The following is a 23,690-nucleotide window of genomic DNA, read 5'->3' as shown; positions in this document are numbered from 1 at the left end:
TTAAGGAGAAGTATCTTTGTTCTTGATTATTTGTTTCACAGAGTTCTTCTGATGGGAAATAGTCCATTTTACCCACATTCTTAAAATATTGCAAGTTTTGTCTTATTTTGAAGTAATTTCCTTTTAAGTAATAAAGTCTTCCTGGGGGAACTATAAGTATTAGAATGCATCTCTGGCAGAGTGTCCCCAGTGATGGTAGTTTATATCATAACAGGAGCATCAAATACAGGAGCGAGCTTAATTAATAAAACAAACCCATTCCCCACCATGGTGAGGAAGGCCGGTGGTAGGAAAGCATTGCAGAAATGGAAGTATTGTTACAGCGCTGCTGTATTTTTATTTCAGTATAAATGAGCCCTCAAACATATGAGAAAGCCATTTTCCCATGGTGTTCAACTGTGGGAGACATTTTACTGTGAGAGAAAAAGATGTCCATATTCTTTTCACTTGCAAGGGTGGGGTGTGAGACCTCTCATGAGAGCCACCGTAGGCTCAGCCATCCTTGTTTTTTGTCTTCTACTCTTATAAAGTTTTGTTGTTCTGCTTTGGTCCCGTAGCTAGCTGGTGCTGATTCTTTCAAACCAAGTGGTATCAACACCTTCTGGCTTCATAGCCATGCATGAGCTGCCCCTTTTTTTTTCTCTGCCTCTTCCTGGCTTATGTGTGATCACAATTGGTCTCTATTGCTCATTCTGGAGTTTGCCAGACATTTTTACCTCTTAAGGCTCCCTTGTTAGTTTCTCACCTGCCTGCCATGTTCCTTTGGCAGTTAACTGAGAATTATTCACATACAACCTTTGCAATTAAGGCCCTGGCCTGGACCCCTCCTCACAGCTGTAGTATATCTTCTCCTTGCCTTCTTACCATACCTTTGTCCTCCTTAACCCTTATTTTTTCTCTTGTTATCCAAGATACTAATCATATACTGTTTCTTCTTGTGTATCTAGTATTCATATGTGTATGTGTGACTGTATGAGTGTTTTCATTGTGTATATTAACACCACTAGGCAAGTGTCTCATTGGTTTTACCCTTATGTGTCACATGCAGTAGGACCTATAACATTGATAGGATGAAGCTCTCCTGTCTACAGGAGAGCTCCTGCTCCAACTTCTCCTATACTTCTGACTTCCCTGTTGTGTTAGTCAGTTTTCCATTGCTGTAACACAATACTAGGTGGGAAAAAGAACTTAAAATCATAAATACTTATTTTGGTTCACATTTAGAGAGGTTGCAGTTCATTATCCCATTACTTCTAGGCTATAGTGATGTAAAACGTTATGACTAGGGGCAAGCCAGGCACTATTGGCTTACACCTGTAATCCAGCTACTTAAGGCTGAGAGCTGGGAATTGAGGTTCAAAGCCAGACCAGGTAGAAAAATCTGTGAGACTCTTAACTGCAATTAACCAGCAAAAAGCAGGAGTGGAGGTATGATTTTAGTGGTAGAACACCATCCTTGAGCTAAAATGCCAAGTAATAAACCAGGCATTTTTACCTTGTAATCCTAGCCACTCAGGAGGCTGAGATCTGGAGATCTTGGTTTGAAGCTATCCTGGGCAGGAATATCCATGAGACTCTTACATCAATTAATCATCAAAAGGCTGAAAGTAGAGCTATAGCTCAAGTGATATAATGCTAGCCTTGAGCACAATAAAAGCTCAAGGACAGCATGTAAGCACTGAATTCAAGCCCCAGGACCAGCACACCAAAAAGCAAAAAAAAAAAAAATTGAATAGAAACATGTAGTGGAACAATTCTGTTTACCCCAAGGTAATCAGGAAGCCAAGAGAAACAAAAACAAAGGAAAAAGATGTAGAAAGACCTATGTTTTTATAGGGATACAGGTGGACCCATTGCAACAATAAGATGTACAAGACATTATGTAGAAAAATGAACTTTACAACTTTGGTGTGGGGTGGGGAATGGGAAAGGATGGTAAGGAGAAACAAAGGAGGAGGCAACAATGCTTGATAAGAAATGTGCTCATTACCTTGCCCATGTAATTGTAACCCCTCTGTACGGTATTTTCACAATAAAAAAAAAGATGTAGAAAGAGAAGAAGGAGAGAGAAAGAGAGAGAGAGAGAGAGAGAGAGAGAGAGAGAGAGAGAGAGAGAGAGAGAGAGAGAGAGAGAGAGAGAAGGGGAGGGGATAGAATATATCATTCAAAGACATACTCAGTGACCTATTTGCTTAACTATGCCCCACTTCATGAACTTTCCAACACCTTCCTTCCTGTAGTGCCACCACCAAGCTTTCCATATCAGATCCTTTAGGGATGTTCCAGATCCAAACTATGATACCAGGAATTTAGAGAACAAGGAAGATAGACAAAAGGTAGGTAGGTAGGTGGTAGTTTGGATGGATGGATGGATGGATGGGTAGATAGATAGATAGATAGATAGATAGATAGATAGATAGATAGATAGATAGATAGATAGATAGATAGATAGATAGATAGATAGAATATTCATGCAGGATATCTACATTTAGAATGTTCACCTCAAGGCAACATAGTGTGCTATAAGTTGGAACTGGACTTCTGTTGCATCTTAAGCCAGAAGGTCATTGAAAAAGTTAAAAGATCACGTGTATGTTTTTAGTAGTGTTGGTAATGAATGATTAGCCATCTAGAAGTCAAAACCTGGAGCCAATGGCATTTAACTCTTGAAGACTGATTTTCTATGGAAAGGTGGAGAGATGATGCCAGCTTGTTTGTAGAAGGCATGGGTGAACGTTTATGGAGTAGGGTTCTCAGACTAAAAAGTCATCAGTGTAGTAGCTCTAGGGGATCTTTTGTTTGACCCCTGTGTTATAATCCTACTTCTCTTGTAGCTTATTTAACGGACAGAATTCAGGACAGACAGTTCTTTGATATGAAATAGGCCTACACATAATATAATAAACTATGGTTTTTCATATTATTATGTTATTCAATGCCTTGGACATATAAATGGACCGATTCTTCACTGTTCAGAAAATTAAATTTTTAGACCTTTTATGGTCTCACTAATCCCAATTTCACACGCTGGCATATTACGCTAAAGTGTTCTCTGGAGGTTTAAGAAACAATAATGTCAGCTCTCCTAAAGCCAGTTTAATTCCACTTTTGAAGTAGTTACAGTGGCCTGTGATTCTAGTGACCTGTGAGACACAGCTTCCTATCCTAGTGCCCTGGATGGAGCCTGGCATCCTTGAGCCACTTCCTTCCTCAAAGGAAATGCCTCTGACTTTTTTTTTCGTGCCCTTACTTCCCACCTATGTTATAATAGCTGCCACGGGCTTTATCACAATAGGATATGTATCCTGGGAACATAATGGCTTTAAAATGTTGGGAAAGGAGAAGCAGAATCCCAACTCTCTAGATTGCTCCTAAAAAATATTTTTCCCTTCTTTCCACCACTCACACAGTAAATTATAATAAAATAGTTATATATTTTATTACATAGTTTCATTGTTCTCTTTTGACTAAAGAATTAGTTTGCCATGAATAAGATCTGATTTATATGAACATAGGGGAGTTTTAACCACTCTTACTAATTGAGGGTTGATGTTCATGACTAGAAAGGTTAGCTAAATACTGAAGAGAAAACTACCTTTGAACTACTCAACTCTAGTTTGTAACTGGGACCCTGAAGAAAGACTTGCTTGAAAAGAGATTATATTTTTATCCAGGGAATTATGGTTTTATGTGTGGGTTAAGGAATAGATAGATAGATAGATAGATAGATAGATAGATAGATAGATAGATAGATAGATAGATTGATTGATTGATTGATTGATTGATTTGTTATAAGGAAAGAATTGGCTCAAATGATAAGAATAGAGTTAGTAAGTCCCATGGTCTGTCTATGGTGAAATAGAGATATATAGAGTATATAGAAATAGAGTATAATGTAGTACAAATGTAAAGAACTGAGAATGAGGGAAGCCTTATAAAGTGAGAATACCAGTCTTAAGACAGAAGAAAACTAGTATCCCAATGCAGCCCAGCAGGAAGGAAGAAAAAAATACTCATTCCTCCTCAGACTTTGATTTCTAATCAGGGCCTTGATAGATTGGATAGGTTGGAAAAGACAGCCTACTTTACTAAGTTTGCAGATCTAAGTGTCACTCTCATCCAGAAACAGCTCCCTTCCTCAGAAATAACCTGGGTACCCTGTAGTCCAGTCAAGTTGTAACAAAAATTAACTCTCACAGAAATATATCGGGATAAATGGAATGAGCTGGTAATATACTATGAAAAATGCCAGAATATTTCTGTATTTTTAGAAGGATGGATTTGATTCTTGAATTAGTCCTAACAATAGCAAACATACTTCAGATGCTTATTTCTTGATTATTCTTTTATTCTTGGTAAAACAAAGCAACATTTCAATTTAAGCCAATGAAATTATAGTGGTTTAGATTATGGCATTTTTATTTCTTGACCATTATGTAGTAAGCAATATTTTTAAACTATAAGAACTGGAAAAAAAAGTATAAAATACTTTGTACTTAATGTAATGTAAGAGCTATGCTATGTGTAAGGCTGCAGCCAGATGGCTATCTTTCCATTGTCACTTGTTTAAAATGTAAAACACAATTTGCCTTATTATATCATTCTGCTGGATTGTATTACACCAAAAGAATGCTTTTGCGGCTAGGTGCTGGTGGCTCATGCCTGTAATCCCAGCTACTCAGGAGGCTGAGATCTGAGGATTGAAGCCAGCCCTGGCAGGAAAGGCCATGAGACTCTTTATCTCCAATAAACCACTCAGTAAACCATAAACCAGAAGTGGCGCTGTGGCTCAAGTGCTAGAGCACTAGCCTTGAACTGAAGAGCTGAGGGACAGCACCCAGGCTCAGAGTACAAGCACCAGGACTGACCAGAAAAAAAAAAAAAGAATGCTTTTGTGTTATTTTTGAGTTTTACTTGTTCTCATTTGTATTCTACCAAAAAACAGTTGAGAAAAATAATTAAAACCATAGGAAACAAATTTAAAATGATAAGTACTACCTTCACAGGGTGGAAAAAATGATTGAGTAAAAAAATACTAGCATATAGACTTGCTTGATGTATGCAAGAAAATACCTTTGAAATTTTCCTGCTATGAAAAAATTTCAAACTGGGGTATATTTTTCACTCTTTCAAGTTAACTTATTCCACTGAGTTTAATATTTCATGTGGGTTGTACATACAACTTTTATTGAAGAATAAATGTGTACATGTTACTTTTCTTCCTACATATGGCTCTTCATGGTCTTGTATATAATTCGTTTTAAATGGATTTGAAAATAAAAGTAACTGAATAGTTGGGTTTGCCTATGGTTAGCATGAGCACTAAGATTTTAATAATATGCAATAAACAGGAAATGGATGGGGTACTAATTGTATGAAGTGCCCTGTGTGATATCCTTTGGCTTAACTTACCCATAGTGCAGCATCATCTTTTCCCTATTACGTTGTACTACGTGTTGTCTCCATTTGACAAAGCATACAGATTGCTAACGTTTCCCTGAGTCCCAGCTGGCCTAAAATAAGAACTGAGATTCAAATCCAGCTATGCCTATTGTTAAGCTGGGCATGATCCTTTCTTCCTTCTCCCCTTTGATGTCAGGGTCAGTTGGAATGCCATTTTCTCTTTTTTTTTTTTTTTTTTTTTTTTTTTTGTGTGTGTGGGGGGGAGTCCAGTTGTGGGCCTGAACTCTGGGCCTGGGCGCTGTCCCTCAGCTCTTCAGCTCAAGGCTAGCGCTCTACCACTTGAGCCACAGCACCACTTCCGGCTTTTTTCTGTTTGCTTATGTGGTGCTGAGGAATCGAACCCAGGGCCTCAGGCATGCAAAGCAAGCGCTCTACCACTGAGCCACCTTCCCAAGCCCATATTCTCTTTTTTTTACATAGACAATGAGAACAACTCTAATAAGTGGTTCCTTCCCCCCTCCTTCTACTTGAACTCAACATATGGAAACATCTCAGTTACTTTTATATTTTTGAGAAATGTTTAATCAATGATATATAGAAGGGAGGAAATCAGAATGATGTGTCTCTTTAAAATTAAATGTATTGCTATTTAGCAAAAAAAAGAAAAAGAAAAAAATGCCTATGGTTTCATTTAATGCCTTGACGTCTTTGGATTAAAATTCCAAATATTTGTCTTAACCAGGAACAAAATAAAGATAACTTGAGACTTCAGTTGATAAAGTGCCTCAGCCTTAAGTTCTTCTCATTCAAGGCCTGTGTAAGATATCACATCCCAAGGATAAGACTTAAGTAATTAGATAAGAAGAGTGTAGAGAGTATTGAGCACTGACATTATTTCAGTAATCTTTTGAATAAAGTACTTAAATTGATTTGGCCTAAGCAGATAATGAAAGCATTTGGGGGGAAAATGTATTCTTTAATTTTAAATCACTTCTGCTTTTTTTCCCTCTTTTTAAGCTTATAAAATACTTTGAATTCTTCCCAATTCTTACTAATCTTTTGGAAAACTATATGAGTATAATATTTTACTACTCAGAGTAGTAACAGTTTTGATTTATAAGTATTCTCTTCCATTTTACAGCCATGTAAGTTGCAATGCACATGTTTCTTAGCATTGTTGAATTTAAAATAGGAATCACTTTATTTTTGACATGTAGAATAATGAATTGTAGATTGTTGACAAATTTGTGAAGGCAGAAGGTGATTTGTGATTTCAAAATTATATTTATTGACATTTATATTTCTGTTTTGTAGTATTTCAGATACTCCTCTGAAAGGCTACTTTGTAATTAAGCTATCTAAAAGACATCACACAGAATTTATATTTATGTGAGAGGTATTGTTTATTCAGCAGTAGCCTATCTTTCAAATTTCTTTGGTCTCTGCAGGAATCCTAATGTATGATATTGTTGACACCATTTACTTTCAAGATGACAGAAACAGTAACCTAGCAGAACATATGGATATGGGAAACATGGCCAAATTAAGCACCAACACCTCAATGCATGCTTGTTTGGCAGAGTCTCATAATGCTCTCATTGTGGAATGGGCTGTTTTAGATTTGCTGATAACCCACCACTAGGATGGGGTAAAACCCATCCTTATTGTGATTCAGGGTGTCTGATAGTATTCTTCTGAACTTCATTTAACATCTTGTGGTGTGCCTTTAACTAAACTCTCTGTCCTGGGAAGTAACTGAAAATGCGGCTTTCTGGATGTTGTTTGTATTCTCAAACCTGCTTCCTTCTACTTACAGTTCCTACCACAGCTGCCAGCACTCCTGATGCTGTTGACAAGTATCTGGAGACACCAGGTGATGAGAATGAGCATGCCCATTTCCAGAAAGCCAAAGAGAGGCTGGAGGCCAAGCACCGAGAGAGAATGTCCCAGGTAAGTCTAATTCCTCTGTCTATGCTATGATATCCAGACTCTGGGTTCACATCTGCCTCAGTCTCCCAAGGGCTCCAGTGGTTTTATCCACCCTTTTTAAAGAGAGAAAACGTTTAACTTGTAATTGATTTTTTTTCAGTGAGGATACCCATTCTGAGGTTTTGTATAACCATACTACCTCAGAAAGCCCCAAGTATAACAGGTATGAGAGTTTTGTAACATAGATTAACTGTCTACAACATTCTCTCATGTGAAGAAAAGTGATCAGGGATGATGGACATGTCAGTTTGTTTCACGAAAGTGATTTACTTCACATATGTATGTATCCCATGGTATACTATGTGGCTTAAATACCCACAGTAAGATTTATTTAAAGAAAAGAAAGGTACTCCATTTTATTACATTGCATATACTTAGCATCTGTAACCACCGTGTTAGAAATTAAAATCCATTAAATTGTATTTCTTCAATGTAATCATTACCTGACTTATGAAACTGTAACCCTTCTATACATCACCTTTATAAGAAGTTTTTTAAAAAAAGAAAAAATGATCTTTTTAAACAAAGTATTTCTGTATTAAATACTAGCTATAACCTTGAACCCACCCTTTCTTATAAAGAGAATCTAATAATAATAAAATAAATAAAAACTGCAAAAAAAAGGGAATCTATAGAACGTTTAAATTAGATGGTAGAATGGAATATACCTAGCTTGCTGTAAAGATAGAAACAAAATGAGCTCTAGAGTTTAAGCTCATATAGTGAGTTCCATATGGTCTAGCTAGACCATATCTATAGACAGACTACAGACAACAGATGGATAGATGGAGAATGAAGGGTTAGATGGAGGATGGATGAATGGAGCAGTAGTGATCATTGCATCCATCTTGTCCTATACGTGATTGACAGTAGACTCAATCCTCAAGAAATGGTCTTTTACTCGAGCACAAAGTAATGTCATGTTGAAAACACAGAGATGTTTGCAACACAAGTATTTCTTAATCCCAACCCAGGACTCTTTACAGTACACTACACACTGTAAGCCTTGTTTTTCTTTTAGCAGATTTTTTTTATTAAATCACAAAAGCACTTGTGCCTGAAACATAGTTCATCTAGATAGAACATCAGCTACAATTTAAGCTATATCTACTGCCAGACAGTGGATGTTGTGTTAAGGTTTGATAATGGAGAAAGTTTTAGCCCTTTCTCAGCAGTCTCATTCAGTCACTCATTCAATAAATATGTATTACTTGCCAGTCACTTGTGTTCTACAAAGTTAAATGTGAAGAAAGTATAAAAAGAATCATAAGTGCATGAAAAATCATTCATCATTTTAGCGTTAGTATTCTATGATATAAATTAGTTGTGACAAATTTGTCATATTTAGCATAGACAATGTGGTGGTTTTGTAGACATAAACCACTGATCTTGGATCAGTCTACTGTATGTTTTCTAAGTGCTGTGTATTTCCTAAAATTAAGTCTGGCACTCTACCATTTGAGACACATCTGCATTTCCAGGAAATATGTGTTTTATAGACATTTCTGTCCATGCTGGCTTCAAACCTCAATCCCCAGATCTCAGTATTATGAACTAGGATTATTAGTGGAAGCCATCAGCACCCTGCTAAAATTAAGCCTTTAGTGGGATATTAGTCATGTCTTTTTCTTTTGTGTATTTTCTGATCTGGGGCCATACTGGCTGTGCCACCTGACCAAGGTTGATCCTTCCCATGTGGGCCTTTGTATCCTGGTGCATGACTTTCTTTGGAAACCATGAAACCGACTTACTTGTCAGTGGGAGTCATCTCATCTGCTGGCCTCCTCATTCCTGAATAGTAATAAAACCTACTTTTTAAAACATAGAACTAGTCAAATTACTTAAAAGACACAACACAACTAACCATAGTACTTAGATTACTTTAGAAAAATACCATCAAGAGAAAAGCTTTTATTATCATAATACTTGGGCTTCTGGAATATAATGTGCAATTCTTGCCCATTAAAAGCAAATTGAATTAGCAAACTGGCTCAAATGAAATCATGAGACTTCACCTGAAACTTAATTCCTTTGAGAATGAGCTTTTTCATTAGAGGAATCACAGGCAGGGTAATGATGAAGGAACTGTGGCAGGAGTGTGGAGATTATTGCCACTGAGAAGTCATACTGTAAACTTGAATCTTGTCTTACTATTGGTTTTGTTTAAAGCTTTCAATGTTTTTCATTGCTCTAAAACAAACAAAACAGTTCTGGTACATGAATTGCCCTGAAGTCTAAAAGGAAAAAAAATACATAGCAAAAATAAATGCTTTGCTGAAAATGTTTGTGCTCACTTATAAACCCGGCTACTCAGGAAATGGAGGTAGGAGAATTTTGATTCAAAGTCAACCAGGTCAAAGTTAGCACAAGACCCTATACTCAAAAACAAAAAGAACTGGGGGCCAAGCTCAAGTGGTAGAGTACCTGATATAAGCCCTGTGTTTAATCCCCTACCTCACATTTAAAAAACAAACACTAACTTTTAACTCATTATTTTCTGTTCCCATCACTGCCCCTGCTCTCAGTTTTCCTGATGTCTCTTCTGAAGCATCTGTTGTTCTTGAGGGGGGCTACTGCTCACCACATCTGGTGTTCCGTTTGCTTTTAGCCTTGATGTCTTCTAGACAGGTCTTCTTGTCTCATCCTCTCCTGTGCCCCACTTAACTCTCATGATAGACAAAGACTCATTGCTCTTACCTCTGCTTAATGCTAAATATTTGTTCTCTATTTTTAATAATTTTTAGGCATATATATCTTGTCTCTTCAGTTAAATTGTAAGCTCATCTAAGCTTACTAACCTTTCATTTTATTCTCGGACCCACCTAGTCATTTAAAGTAAAAAAAAACAAGTTAACCCATAGTTACTTTTGTCACATTTCAGAAAACAAATTTCAAGTACTATTCTAATATGATAGATTGATGAAATAGGAATATCATTTGGACCTATCTGTTTAACCCATGACTTAGTTCATATGTTTGTAAATTGATTTTTTCATTTTGATTTTTCATCACTAGATATAACTGACATGTTATCCTAGGACAAGAAAGGGCATCTGCTAAGATTTTAGTATCAAAGAAAAGGGAGACACTTGAACTAACATTTATCTTCATAATCTCTGGTGCTGATTTGTGGGGACTTTTTGACTTTGAACTTGTCTGCCTCTTAAGTCTCTATTTAGTAGTACCTATTTTCTCTGCATGAAATAGCCAAGTCTTTGAAGATCCATAAATCCAGATGAAATTGATACCTTTGTGCACGGGGAGGAAAATGACTTGATATGTCTGTGTAGAGCAACCACATGTCTAGCTAGACCCTAAGAATTTAAAATCTATAAAATTGGGGACAGGGGAGGGTATTGCTTGATTTTCTTTACTGCAGTTTTTGTTATTGTTTTCTTACAGAGGAGTTAAGAAATTTTGGTATTTGTTGATGATGTTGGACTAGAAACCTGTAGATTTGGGTTGCTGTGTGTTTCGACTAGCATCAAATAGATACAAATAAGCATCCAAACAGAGTAAAGAAGTTCTTTCATTACTTACGCTTTGACACTCATAATAGGTACTTAAGATAAAGTCCTTCAAAATAAAAATTGACCATACTTCAAGATTTTTATTTTGAATATAATCAGTTCTTCTTCTGTCATTGAGTATAAATAAATTTAGCTTGCTAATAGAATTCCCATTTTGTAATGGCAGATTGAAGCAATAGAATAATTGGTTTATAACTTTCCTTCTCCATTTGTTACTCTACTTGTTACTTGAGCTCTTTAGCCTTGTATATAAAACGGGGATAAACTTGCCTAATCTCACAGTGTAGTTTAAGTAAGGAATCAATTAATTATGTTTTGTAAAATACTTATATTCAACATTAATGGTAGTGCTGTCTGTTATCAGTATACCACAGGAAAGCTCATAAGTCAAAGCCTAAAGAATGTGTGTTCATTTGCAGGGAATGGTCCTGAGTCTAGATATTTGTTTATTTCTGGGGATTCAATATACTGCAGAATTGTTCTGAAAAAAAAAAAAAAGAAAATCTGTCTTTGAGTTAATTTCTATAATAGCACTTATTTTTAATGCATTAGCTAAATAAGTCTCCTTAATTTTTTCATGGATTTCCAATTCAAAACTGAGAGTCCCAAGTGCTTAATTTATAAGATGAGCTGATAAAAATGCACATGTAATGCAGGATATCAGTTTTCCACTTTCCAACAAAATGTTTGGTTTCTATCTCAAACTCATTTTGAGATTCCTTGCCTGAGGAATGCTCAGTGGAGTATCATCACTGTGAACATTCTTAATACAGGAAATTAAAATATTTTTACCGCAAGGCTTATCTCACCTATAAAACAGTGACAGTCTTCATATCCTCCTTGCAAACCGGTTCCCTTTATTAGCTTATGAAAACACCAACAGGACCTGGGACATAATATTTGTTTTGTATGTGTTCTGTTCTAGCTAATGGCAGTTTCGCTGTGAACTTTGAGATTCTTTGTGATATGCTGTTAAAGTACTAGAGATACTTAATTCTATCTTATTTTCTCCATAATTGCACTAAACAAGAGCCCCTTAAACACAAAGTACACATAGTCCTTGGCATTGTCCAAAAGTTAATACTAATAAACAATACAATCTAATTAGAAACCCACATGGTGAATGGATATGATTTTATAAGACTCTTTTTAATCTTGAAAGGTATAACAAAAATCAAAGTGTCAGATAAATATCTATTCGAAACAGGATTTAGAGCGCAAATCTCAGGTTTTTTTATACTTTGAAAGTATAAAAAGTATACAAATTCATATCTGATGCTTATTTGATCTCTCTTTTTTATTTTACTGATTTCAGGCATGTGTTCCACTTAAACTAATTTCATAGCTAGTATATGTACAAAATAAAAGACAGCCATAGGTGGTGAGAACTATTTTCTTTCTGGTATATATGCACAGCTGTAGACACCATGCATTCAAATGATGTGTAAGCCTCTCTCAGGAAATCTGAAAGAACATCAAGGGTGAAAGGAATAAGTTTTTTTCCCAATGTATCAAATTTTCCTGGTTAGCCTACCTTAGGGTTTGGGTTTTTTTTATTGTTTTTGTTTTGTTTTGCTACCTGCTGAACATGACACTTTGTATTTTCTTAGAATTTCTGGAAGAATCTATACTTATCTTTGTCATTTGTGACTCAGGTTGGGGAACAGAAATTTTTAATTGCTCATAGTTCTGTAGTGAGTGGATTTCAGGCAACAGAGTTTTCCTTTGTCCTATTTGCTTCTTTATGGTATTGTATTCAAGACATACATATAAATTTTTCTATTTGCTTTGGTCTCTATGATAAAAGATACTCTTTGAAATTTTGACTTATCTTCATAAAAAAACTGAAACTAGTGTATTTAGTTTATTAATTTGGGGGGTAAGTTGGTGTCTTTATGAATACTTGGTATTTATTTACATCAAGTAAAATAGATTCCATGCATTTGTTGAGAAATAAAAATAGAAGACAAACCTTGTTTCAAAATGCCACAGCCCTATAATAATCAATATGAACATTAGTTTTCAATAGACAGCTATGATAAATTATAGTCTTATGGAAATTTTGTCACATAGAAATGTTTAATGTTTACTATGACAAAAGTTGAAGAAAAATACTATAATCCATTGGACAGATTGTTGATTTCAATTCAAATGACTTGTCATTTTCTTTAGGTCATGAGGGAATGGGAAGAAGCTGAACGCCAAGCAAAGAACTTGCCGAAGGCTGACAAGAAGGCCGTCATCCAGGTGAGTCTGAACCCATTCCTTCTCTACCAAACAGCTCATGCCCACAACTCATGCTTAATGTGGCCCTCCCCATTTCCCAGCATCCTCTGGGATATCATGCATGGTATATTCCCATGAACTTGAACTCTTCCCAGTCATTGTCTAGTAAATGAGGAATCTTAATCCTGCCTTATTTTAGCTTCAAGTCCTTTCAAATTATGGTTAATTTCCATAGAAGTCATTGTCACTTGAAATGTACTTTTTGTTAACAGTACATCTTTTAGGATGCCTAGTACTTTTCATTTAGGACAAATTAGGTTCGAATATGAATTTTGGACTGAAACCAGACTTCAAATTAACTTGCACAAAGAAATTATCACTTGTTCAATAAGTACTTGGAATAAGAAATTTTTTTCTCCAGTACTGGGACTTAAACTTGGAGCCTGGGTGCTGATCTTTATCTTTTATGCTTAAGGCTAGTACTCTATCCCTTGAAACACAACTTTGCTTCTCAGTTTGTTTATTTATTTATTTATTTATTTATTTATTTATTTATTTATTTATTTATTTATTGGTGGTAAGTTGGAAATAAGAGTCTCCTGGACTTTCCTGCCAGGGTTGACTTTGAATCACAATCTTGAGATGTCTATAGTCTCTAGGATAGTTTATTACATGAAGAAAAATGAAATGCATTATTTCTTTTGAAAGACTGGTTGACTGACCACCCTCCCTGTGGCTAACTGGTATGTTTCCATGGCAGCATTTCCAGGAGAAAGTGGAATCCCTGGAGCAAGAAGCAGCCAATGAGAGACAGCAGCTGGTGGAGACACACATGGCCAGAGTAGAGGCTATGATCAATGACCGCCGCCGCCTGGCCCTGGACAACTACCTTACTGCTCTGCAGGCCGTGCCTCCACGGGTAGGATTTCTCACTTCAACCTTGTTTTGGGTCACAGCACAGACATTGAGGCTGGGCAGGGCAAGATACTGGAGACTAGAGGCCATGTAAGAGAAATTAGGAGAGATGCTCTGAGCACCTTATTTACAAGTATGGCTTCTGTCCATTCGGTATTGAAGGTCCTAGAGTCACTGGACTGATTTCACAGAGCCATCTGAACTCTTCCACTCACTCTCCTTAGAGCTGGCAGACTGGCTTTCCCAGGAACTCAAAGTACAAGACTTGATTGAATATTCCTGAGGGGGTCATCGCTGATGATACTATTGAAAGTCTGATACACAAAAGCAGGAAGGGTGACTCCAGATCTCCAGGCTGCTGTGATAGATTGGTGGCTCATAAACAACTAAACTTAATTCTCACAGTTTAACAAGACTTCACAGAGGCTGAGGAGTCCAAGATTGTAAACACTAGTGAGATTTGATGTCCGGAAGTGGATTTGAACCAGCTTTTTTAGTTCAACGATAGTCTCCCCACTAACCTCACATGCTAAGCAGACAAGTGAACTCTATCGGGCCTCCTTTAGAACGGTATTAATCCTGTTCCAGAGGGTTCTACCCTCATGACTTAAGTAATAGTGCCACTTATCCATCTCCTATTGCTATCACATTCAACATTAGGTTTCAATGTATGGATTTGGAGAATATTTGGATTTGTGACATAAGCATTCAGATGATGGCAAAAGATTTGCAATATACCCCAGTCCCTTTGTTACAAAACTTGTGACTTGAGAAACAGAAATGTTGTTAGATGAGTTGGAGTAATTTTTGGTGCATATGTAGGAGCTAGATTGAAATTTGGGCACAATAGAGGTCTGGCTGGGAGAAAGGCTTGGCCAGGCATGATGTCACCAGTAAGTTTAGTTTACCTCTGGCTTGCCTTTTAATCAGGAATGTACATTCAGTGACATTATTGAAATCATATCTGAATCTACTGTATCTGATCTTTCTATGATTGTCCTTCATTGGGTTATGAATTGTAAGTATTTGTTCTTCAGTGTTTGCATGAGAATTTATAAAGTATTTTTAACTTACTGATACTCTACTCCAGAAGAGGTTAGATGGCTCACAGTGGTGCTTATACCAGGGCTCTAGATGCCTCATTGGAATTAGATAGTATATCCATTTGAAATTAAAATTTCAAGCTGGATTAGAAAGAACTATTTTATTAAAAAAACAGATAGCTATGGATGCAAGGATTCCTGTTAAATTCTTACCTCATAATTACATAAATAATAAAAATAATAAAAGTTAGGACTGTGTAGCCATGAGTCTGAAATCTGCCACACTTGGTACATTGCCATTTTTGTTTGAATACTGTTAGGTATTGCACTTAGCTCTGCCCTTTGGAATGTGTAAGAAAATTCTAAATCCTTACTTGAGGACTTTTATCCATTGCTTCTAGCAGACAAATCAACAGCTTCCCAGAGGTTTTCTGGAAAAGGTCACATCTTATAAGTGGAGCCATAAGGAAATATATTGGAGATACCCCATATTTACTGGAAAATACAAAATGTTCAGTAAACATGACTTGAATATATGATAATATATTTCAAAAATTTGTTGTAAATAACATTTTCTGTAGGTTCTCTAGCTGCTATCACTTTTTAGATACTTATTGTCTTAATTATGTGCCTTTGATTTTTAAGTCCTATGTAAGTGTGGACCTATATGTATTCCATATTTCCTTTTTTGCTAATTGTTTACGTATAGGCAAATTCAGTAAGTGGCAATCCAAGAGTACACACACACACACACACACACACACACACACACACACACACACACACACACACACACACACACACACACACACACACACACACACACACACACACACACACACACACACACACACACACACACACACACACACACACACACACACACACACACACACTTCAAATACTACCCTTTCAAAATATTTATATTCGTCAGGAAATAAGAAGTAGAATGTTCAGATATCTTTGCACAGAGGATAAATTTTTCTGTGTGGAAGTCTAGACCAGTCTTTAACATTTTTAGAATCCTACAAATATCTTTGGTTAGTCTAAGGTTTTTTTTTTCTCTTTTTCTCCTCAACAAATTCTTCTCCTTAGTTTTATCACATATGGTTAACTTCTGTCATTTTTGGAGGCCTGTGAGTTATCAGCTCATCATTATTTCTTTTTGTTTTTTAATCATAATTTTTAACCAGCTCTCCATAGTTAGTACAGTGCTTCCTTCTATACCCTTATGAGGATTTCTTGTAAAGCTTCGCCCAGCTTTCATTAATAGGAGCTTAATATTCTCAGCTGGCTCCTCCTTAAGTGTCAGGGGGTCTTAAAAAAAAAAAGACATGACCATATTTCCTGATGGCTCAACATTCTCTGTAGTCTAAAGACAAATTAGACTTAGTATGGGATCTTCTATAGTTTAAAGACAGATAGGGATTTTTTTAAATAAGTAAATAAAATTTGTTGTCAAATTTGGTCTGGAAAAAACCTAGATCCCTAATTAATAAGGATTGAAATGTTTTAAAGGAGAAATAACTAACCCTTTCTTTATAATTCTGAGATTTTGGTGTTTATAAATTTAGTCTTCATCTTGCTTTAGCATGATAATTAGTATACCAACTTCTTCAACTACTACGGGGAATTTTTCTATGGGACTGCATGTATACATCTACTTACTAATCTTGTTTTGGTTTTTTCAGTGTCTCAATATGGCATCCATGTTATTCATGTAAAAATTTATTCCATGCTTGAATCTACTGCTTCATATGAGGCTCTCAGTATTTGAGCAAAATACTGCCCTGTTTTCTATAGCATAAGCTCCCTGTCTATTCTCATTTCTGTATAGTTTTGCCAAGTGTTAAATGTTCCTATGATTCTTGAAAATTTTCATATAGAATTCTTCCATAGAACATTATTATGAGGCTATGATGTGAAAAGTATTGTTTTGGTCACCAAGTTGTGATTTTTCTTGAAAGGTGAGCAGTAGAGTGCTTAAAACATCTTACCATCAAATTTTGAATACGTAACCAAAATCTAAAACTTAAAGATTTGTAAGTGAAACTAACTTTTAGAATTATAATTTATTATCCTGTACCTCAAGTGTTTATTTACCACTCACTATTTCATTTTTTAGTTGAGAGTTATATGAATTGATGAACACATGGGTCTCATTAACTTGGAACTTTTAAGGACAAACCCAATAACAAATAGTGGGTGGAAAGAAAAAGAGAAGAATTAGCATTTATTTAACTAAGTCCTATAAAATATCCTAAGAGTGCCATTTCAATAAAGTATGACTTCCTCATGGCTTTGAATATTTACTATGGTCACTAGATGGATTTTACTCAAAAACAATGGGAAGTATATAACCATAGACACTTTTATATCTAATGTTTTAATAAAGTCAGTTAGAAGTTGACTAGCTTGAAAGCACCCCCTCCCCCAGTCACTTCCTGATAAGTAGAAATAGGTCTTCATCAGATGCCATCAAAACCTACGAGGATGCTATGTTTGCATGAAGCTGACACATCTATGTACCAATCTCTGTATTAATTACCTGACTTTACCATTGTCTGCCCTAGGGATAAATAGCAAGAAATTCTTAGCCTACATTACACGTTAATACACCATACTCACACACAGAACATACACACATATTCATAACCCACATGGCATATACATATATGTTCACCCAGCACATATACATACACACATTTTCACATCAGTTCCAGGGGGGTTGTTCATTTTGTGAAACTTAACCACACAACCTAAACATTCTGTAGATAGATAGATTTCTAAGAACTATTATTTTTATTTTCTGTATATAAACGCTTTCAAATAAAAACCCATGGAATTTGCAGTGTATCCAAACACTGTCTAGGTGTAGGAGGAGAAAAGGGGTCATTTATCCTTGAATTTATTAGCTAGCAAGAAAATATATGGAGCAGGACCACCAGAGTCAAGTAACTTTTCTCAAAACTATACTTTGTAAATCTCCTTAGAAAAATCAAGAATATGGCACAGTTGGCATTTTGTTAGATGCTGCAATTGTTTGACAAATCTTTCCAAGAGTCTCTGTTACTTTCAAATATCTTTTGTTTACAAATTCTGCAGCGCTGTAGGCTTCTTCAGCTCTGCCTTCTGGGTTGCATTGAAAAGTTCATCTCTAAGAGCTTCAATATGTTTTACTGTTTGACCACACAATACTTGAAGACATTTAAATCAAAGTAATTTCCAGCCCTTCTGTGCTCTCAGATTTTAGCGTTGTCTCTAAAGTATATGATAGTTTGTCCAAAAGCAAAACCTATTAAATTGGCTCAGGTGCTGAATTTCAGATTTTTTGTGCTCTCTTCCCTGTTTATAGTCATGGTCGGTACAACCAAAATAAGTTATAACTGAGAACTAGCAATATATCCAGAAGGAAAATATATAAAACCTAACAAATTTGGCAAAAGGTAACTACCTTGTGAGTAAGGATTCTTTGTGAGTGAGGATATTATAACCACTCTTATTTTCTACTTTTATAGTACTGTGTAAACACATGTATTTAATTCCCAAGTTTGCCATGATAAAACTTATAATCTAGGAGCAGATGACTTAATAAAGGAATTCTTCCTTCTCCATCTACAAATGGGGGGCTCATTTTTCTACTCTTTACAATTGACAGCTTTCTTAGACATAATTGTAAAAGACAGAGGATTAATTCAAGGTTGAGATAAGAATGTTTAGGAAGAAAATGTCTTTATTCTCAGGAAGATAAAGATGATTGCAGTAGAATACAAAAAGGCTTTGGTGGCTGATCCTATTGGGAATTTGATCTGTGCCCACCTAAGGAGGAAGCCAATGGGAAATGACTTCCTTCTTCTGGCTGCTGCTGGATTTTGATGAATGCAAAGCCAGAGTCAAAGGAGTTGCCTAGGTATTCCGGTAATAAATGTTAGGATAATTATTTGGCTGTATGCAGGGGACTTTGCCATAGACTAGTTTTCTAATCTATGAATGCTGTCAGGCACTGATGACTCACATAATTCTAGCTACACAGGACTGCAGTTTGAACCCAGCCTGCGAACACAAATTTGAGAGCCTCTTACCTCCAGTTAACTAGCAGAAAGCCAGAACTAGAGAGATAGCCCAATGGTATAGTGTCCACCATTAGTCAAAACAAAGCAAAACAAAAAAGCAAGAACTCAAGACTCTGAGTTCATTCTCCAGTAACAGCACACGATTTGACAAATTTATTGCTGTTTTCTCCATTGCTTTGTAAAAACTTTTGTGTTCAACCTATATGCAATTGCTTGCCTTCTGATATTCCTTTTAAACAACAAAAATAAGTTCTGTGTTGTTCTGAGGAAAACAATTGGATACATTTTGCAGTGTATTGCAAATCTTTTACTCAGCTCCTACTTTAAACAGGAAAGGAAGTTGATTCCAATTTTGGAAAGTTTGTTATATTTGGTTTCGTTATTTTGGTTTTGGTTTGCATTGGGTGTTTTTTGCTTTTGTTTTTCCAAATTATTCTTGCATCAGTTGAGAATGCATTTGAAATTTTGAGATCCAAAATGATACACACACACACACACACACACACACACACACACACACACACACACACACACACACACACACACACACACCACACACACACACACACACACACACACACACACACACACAACTGAAAGCATCCAGAATAGCTTTAAACTTGTATACAGACATTTTGTACATTTTACATTATTTGTTTAAGATTTTCTGAAATCAAACTGTGAAAATAACAGACCTGAACCTAGTCATGAAAGGGGGAGAAAATTATCTTCTTTTTTCTTTTTTCTTGATGGATAAGTTACTTCCCCAGTCATTGTTCTGGAAACCTCTAGGGTATAATTTAATGCTCCAGGAGGGGGTTTTCTGATTATATCCCTTGTGGCCTAGAAAGGTTAAGGTGTTATCCCTGTATTGAGTCATTGCTTCTTTCTTGGCAGGATTCTACCCACTGCTTTCAGAAGCTCTAGATGGTCTGGTGACTCTCATCAGGAAATGGTTTAAGGCACAAGTATCTGTTATAAGTTATGCTAAATAAAGCATAAAGCTACAAAGAGAAACGATAAGGCTGAATAGTTATATTCTGACATGAATTCCAAACTGGTGAAGAAAAGACTATATTTTCAAATTCAGTTGGCACTGGGCAGTCTTCTTCACCAATACTCAATCATTCCAAGTTCCAGCAACATTATACTGAGATCTTGTGTAAAAGAACCAAATGGCTAAATCAATATATCTAAGTAGGGAAATTTATTTATTTATTTTTATTTATATATATATATTGTGTGCGTGTGTGAAAATACGTAAAGAGGGGTTACAATTACATGGGCAAGGTAATGAGTACATTTCTTATCGAGCATTGTTACCTCCTCCTCCTTTATTTCCCCTGCTATCCCTTTCCTCCCACCCACCCCCCCAACTCCCTACCCCTCACTCCGGCCAAAGTTGTAAAGTTGGTTTTTCAACACAACATCTTAAAGTACTACCTTTTACAAAAAATGACTGTGACATTTCCTTCCAAATTACAAACAGCAACCTGGTAGCAAGATACAAAATGCTGATAAATGTTTATCTCTTGGTATTGAAACAAATCTTCTGATTGAAAGTAGTTTCAATATGCTGTGGATCCCATTAAGTAATTTTCTTGGATGAAATGCCAGTAGTTCAAACAACTTCCTGAAAGACACTGGCACACTAAAGTGGGTAAGCTAGGTAGGTAGGTAGGTAGGTAGATAGATAGATAGATAGATAGATACATAGATAGATAGATAGATAGATAGATAGATAGATAGATAGATAGATAGATAGATAGATAGATAGATAGATAGATTTCATGACTTAAATATATGAGCTTATTTTGTACTACTAAGTCTACTTGTGAAATTGTGTTTAACTCTAGGTCATTCATTATCCTAATTTGCAAACATTTATTAGCAGCCAGTGTATGCCAGGAACTGTGTGAGGAGGTAGAAATATGTCAAGCTCTTATTTCCCAAAGACAAAATGGTTCGTGTTTTAAAAATATAACTCCTGTTTCAATATCTTGACCAGATAATGTCTTGACCATTATAGTCATTCTTTTTGAATAATTAAGTTTCCTCAAGCTCAGAGAGAAAAATAGTGCATGATTTCTCTCATATATGGAAGCTAAATCTAATATACACTGGAACAGTAGAAATTATACAGGACTCGAGACGTTCACATACAGTGAGACCTAAGGAGGATATTCTTCGGAGAGGCACATAAAGATTCAAAATGTAAAAAATTTTTCTTTTGAATGATGTTTTTAGTGGCAGTGTGATTCAGAGATGAATGTAGGAATAATTGAAAAGGGTGACATGAATTGTAAGCATATCTGATGTAATTACAGACTAAACACTTTTATAGAAACAACAATTACAAAAAGGATTAGATATAATTAGTCCCTCTGGGGCAGATTTGTTTTCTCTATTCTTCACTTAAAGTTTTAGATTAGCTATCCGGAGTAACTACATCATAGTATTAATACAGGCAGTATCTTAGCTATAAGAGGAAAAACAATGCTACATTCAGAAATTTTAAACACTTGAAGGTGATTGAAATTATAAGCACACGTGAGAAAGGAGCATTTTTGTGATCATTGTTTGTACTATGAGCTTTCATATTATGACTTGACTTTCTAATCATCTGAATAATCATGTCTTAAAATGTGAGTGATATGGCAATATAATTAATAGCAGTTACTTTTAAAAGAGAATGTATTTTATATTGTATTGAGATATTAAGTATTTCAGTAAAAACCCAAGTCCTTTCTTTTCTACAACTCCTATATGGACATATCTGATTTTTCATTAAAATTTAGAAAACTTATCTTTATCCTATAATAAAATAAATCTCCCTAGACAATCAAGATTATCTGTTTTTCTGAGATATGAATGATAGCTCTAGAAACAACTAGTTCAAAGTCTTAGGGAATTCTCTTTTGTGGATAAATGGTGTGGGGAAATTTTCTTTTTGAGAGATGCTTTCTTGGAGACCTGGTCTCATTCATATAGCCCAGACTGGTCTCCACTCATATCTTCCTTCCTCAGCCTACCAAGTATTGGGATTATGGAGGGATACTTCCTTGCTCAACCAGTTATTTTTTTATGTTTTCTTCTTTTATAAAAAAAATGAAATATACATGGAGTACATGCCAAAAGCAGAGATCTTTTGGGGAGTACTGGAGTTTGAATTTACAGCCTCATGATTGACAAAGCAGGTGCTTTACCACTTGATCCATTCTATAACTCCCATTGTAGATAGGGTTTTGTTTTAGGCTCAGGCCAGCTTGGACTTTGAACATACTATTTGTGTTTTCACTTGTTACAAGATGACAGATATGAGCCACCACACCAAATCATTGTCTCAAATTAAATCTTTCATACTTTTTATGTCTCCAATCAGGATCCTCCTAAGTACTTAGGATTGCAGGCTTGAGCCACATCAGGCTCAGAGATTGTTTTTTAGTGTAAAATAACTGAAAATAATAATGAAAGTAGAGAAATGCTATCTGTTTTCCTGTCTTATCTAAAACTACATTTGCTGGCCAGGTACTGGTGACTCAGGTTGCAATCCTAGCTACTCGGGATGAGATCTGAGGATTGTGGTGCAAAACTAGCCAAGGCAGAAAAGTCATGGGCACTTATCTCTGACTAAGCAGGAAAAAGCTGAAAGTGAGACTGTGGCTCTATATCCCTTTGCAGAAAAAGATCAGGGATGTGCCAAAGACCTTAATTCAAGAGTCAAGATCAGAGATAGATAGATGGATAGATAGATAGATAGATAGATAGATAGATAGATAGATAGATAGATAGATAGATAAGATAGATAAGATAAAATTTTTATTTTCTAAGCCTGATTCCTTCAATTTGTTTACAAGGTCAGAGCAGCCAAACAAAATGCTGCAATTCATTTATCAAGGGATATCTTAAAGTCTTCTGAATTATTGAAAGTCCCCAGGCTTTGCTTATTATGAAGTCAGTACTGGGAAGAAAAACTCACTGCTGTAGACACACAGCTCATGTCTGGCCATGCATGCACAGCGATAAGATGCCAGCTTCTTCTGAGCCCCCCCCCCCCAAACTCTTTATGCAGGAGCCAAGCCTCTGGGATCCTCACAGCCTGCTGTGCTAATGTTTTGTTATCAAACTCTGGAGATTTTCTGGGGGAAGGTGGGAATATATTTCTGAAGTATATAAAAAAAATGGCTGTACTAAATGAGATAAGCAGTTGAAAACATGTGAACCTATTCTTTGATTATCCATCTTCATAGAAGATAAGGATGAATTCAGTACAAGAATCCATGGACAACACAAAAGCCTAACTTGTAACTAATCTCTTGAATTATATTTTCCAGTGATCTTGAATTATTTTCCAGTGATAGAGGACATTCCTATCTTGCTATTTCCCCTCCTTACTTCTGTTTAAAAGAAAAAACCAAACACCAAAAACCCAAGGATAGAAAATAAACAAAGACTGAATAAACTAAATCTAAAACAAAGAGCTGGTAGTTGTCAAGGCACCCATGGTTCAT

General features: G+C 35.9%; 1 protein-coding gene across 6 annotated transcripts in view; it reads left to right on the top strand.

The window, feature by feature from the left end:
- App (amyloid beta precursor protein) overlaps nucleotides 1-23,690 on the top strand; it is a 212,963-nt gene that overhangs the window by 134,785 nt on the left and 54,488 nt on the right. For all 6 annotated transcript variants that reach the window (XM_070030517.1, XM_070030516.1, XM_070030515.1 and 3 more), the window contains 3 exons: nucleotides 7,220-7,353; nucleotides 13,095-13,169; nucleotides 13,909-14,067. In XM_070030517.1, coding sequence (XP_069886618.1) covers nucleotides 7,220-7,353; nucleotides 13,095-13,169; nucleotides 13,909-14,067 — 368 coding nt within the window. The remainder of the gene's footprint in view (nucleotides 1-7,219; nucleotides 7,354-13,094; nucleotides 13,170-13,908; nucleotides 14,068-23,690) is intronic.

The sequence above is a fragment of the Dipodomys merriami genome, unplaced genomic scaffold (genome assembly GCF_024711535.1).
Source record: "Dipodomys merriami isolate MVZ:Mamm:240054 unplaced genomic scaffold, mDipMer1.0.p SCAF_2, whole genome shotgun sequence".
NCBI lineage: Eukaryota > Metazoa > Chordata > Mammalia > Rodentia > Heteromyidae > Dipodomys > Dipodomys merriami.
Note: the sequence above shows the minus strand (reverse complement) of the source record. Positions and strands in the feature narration are given on the sequence as shown.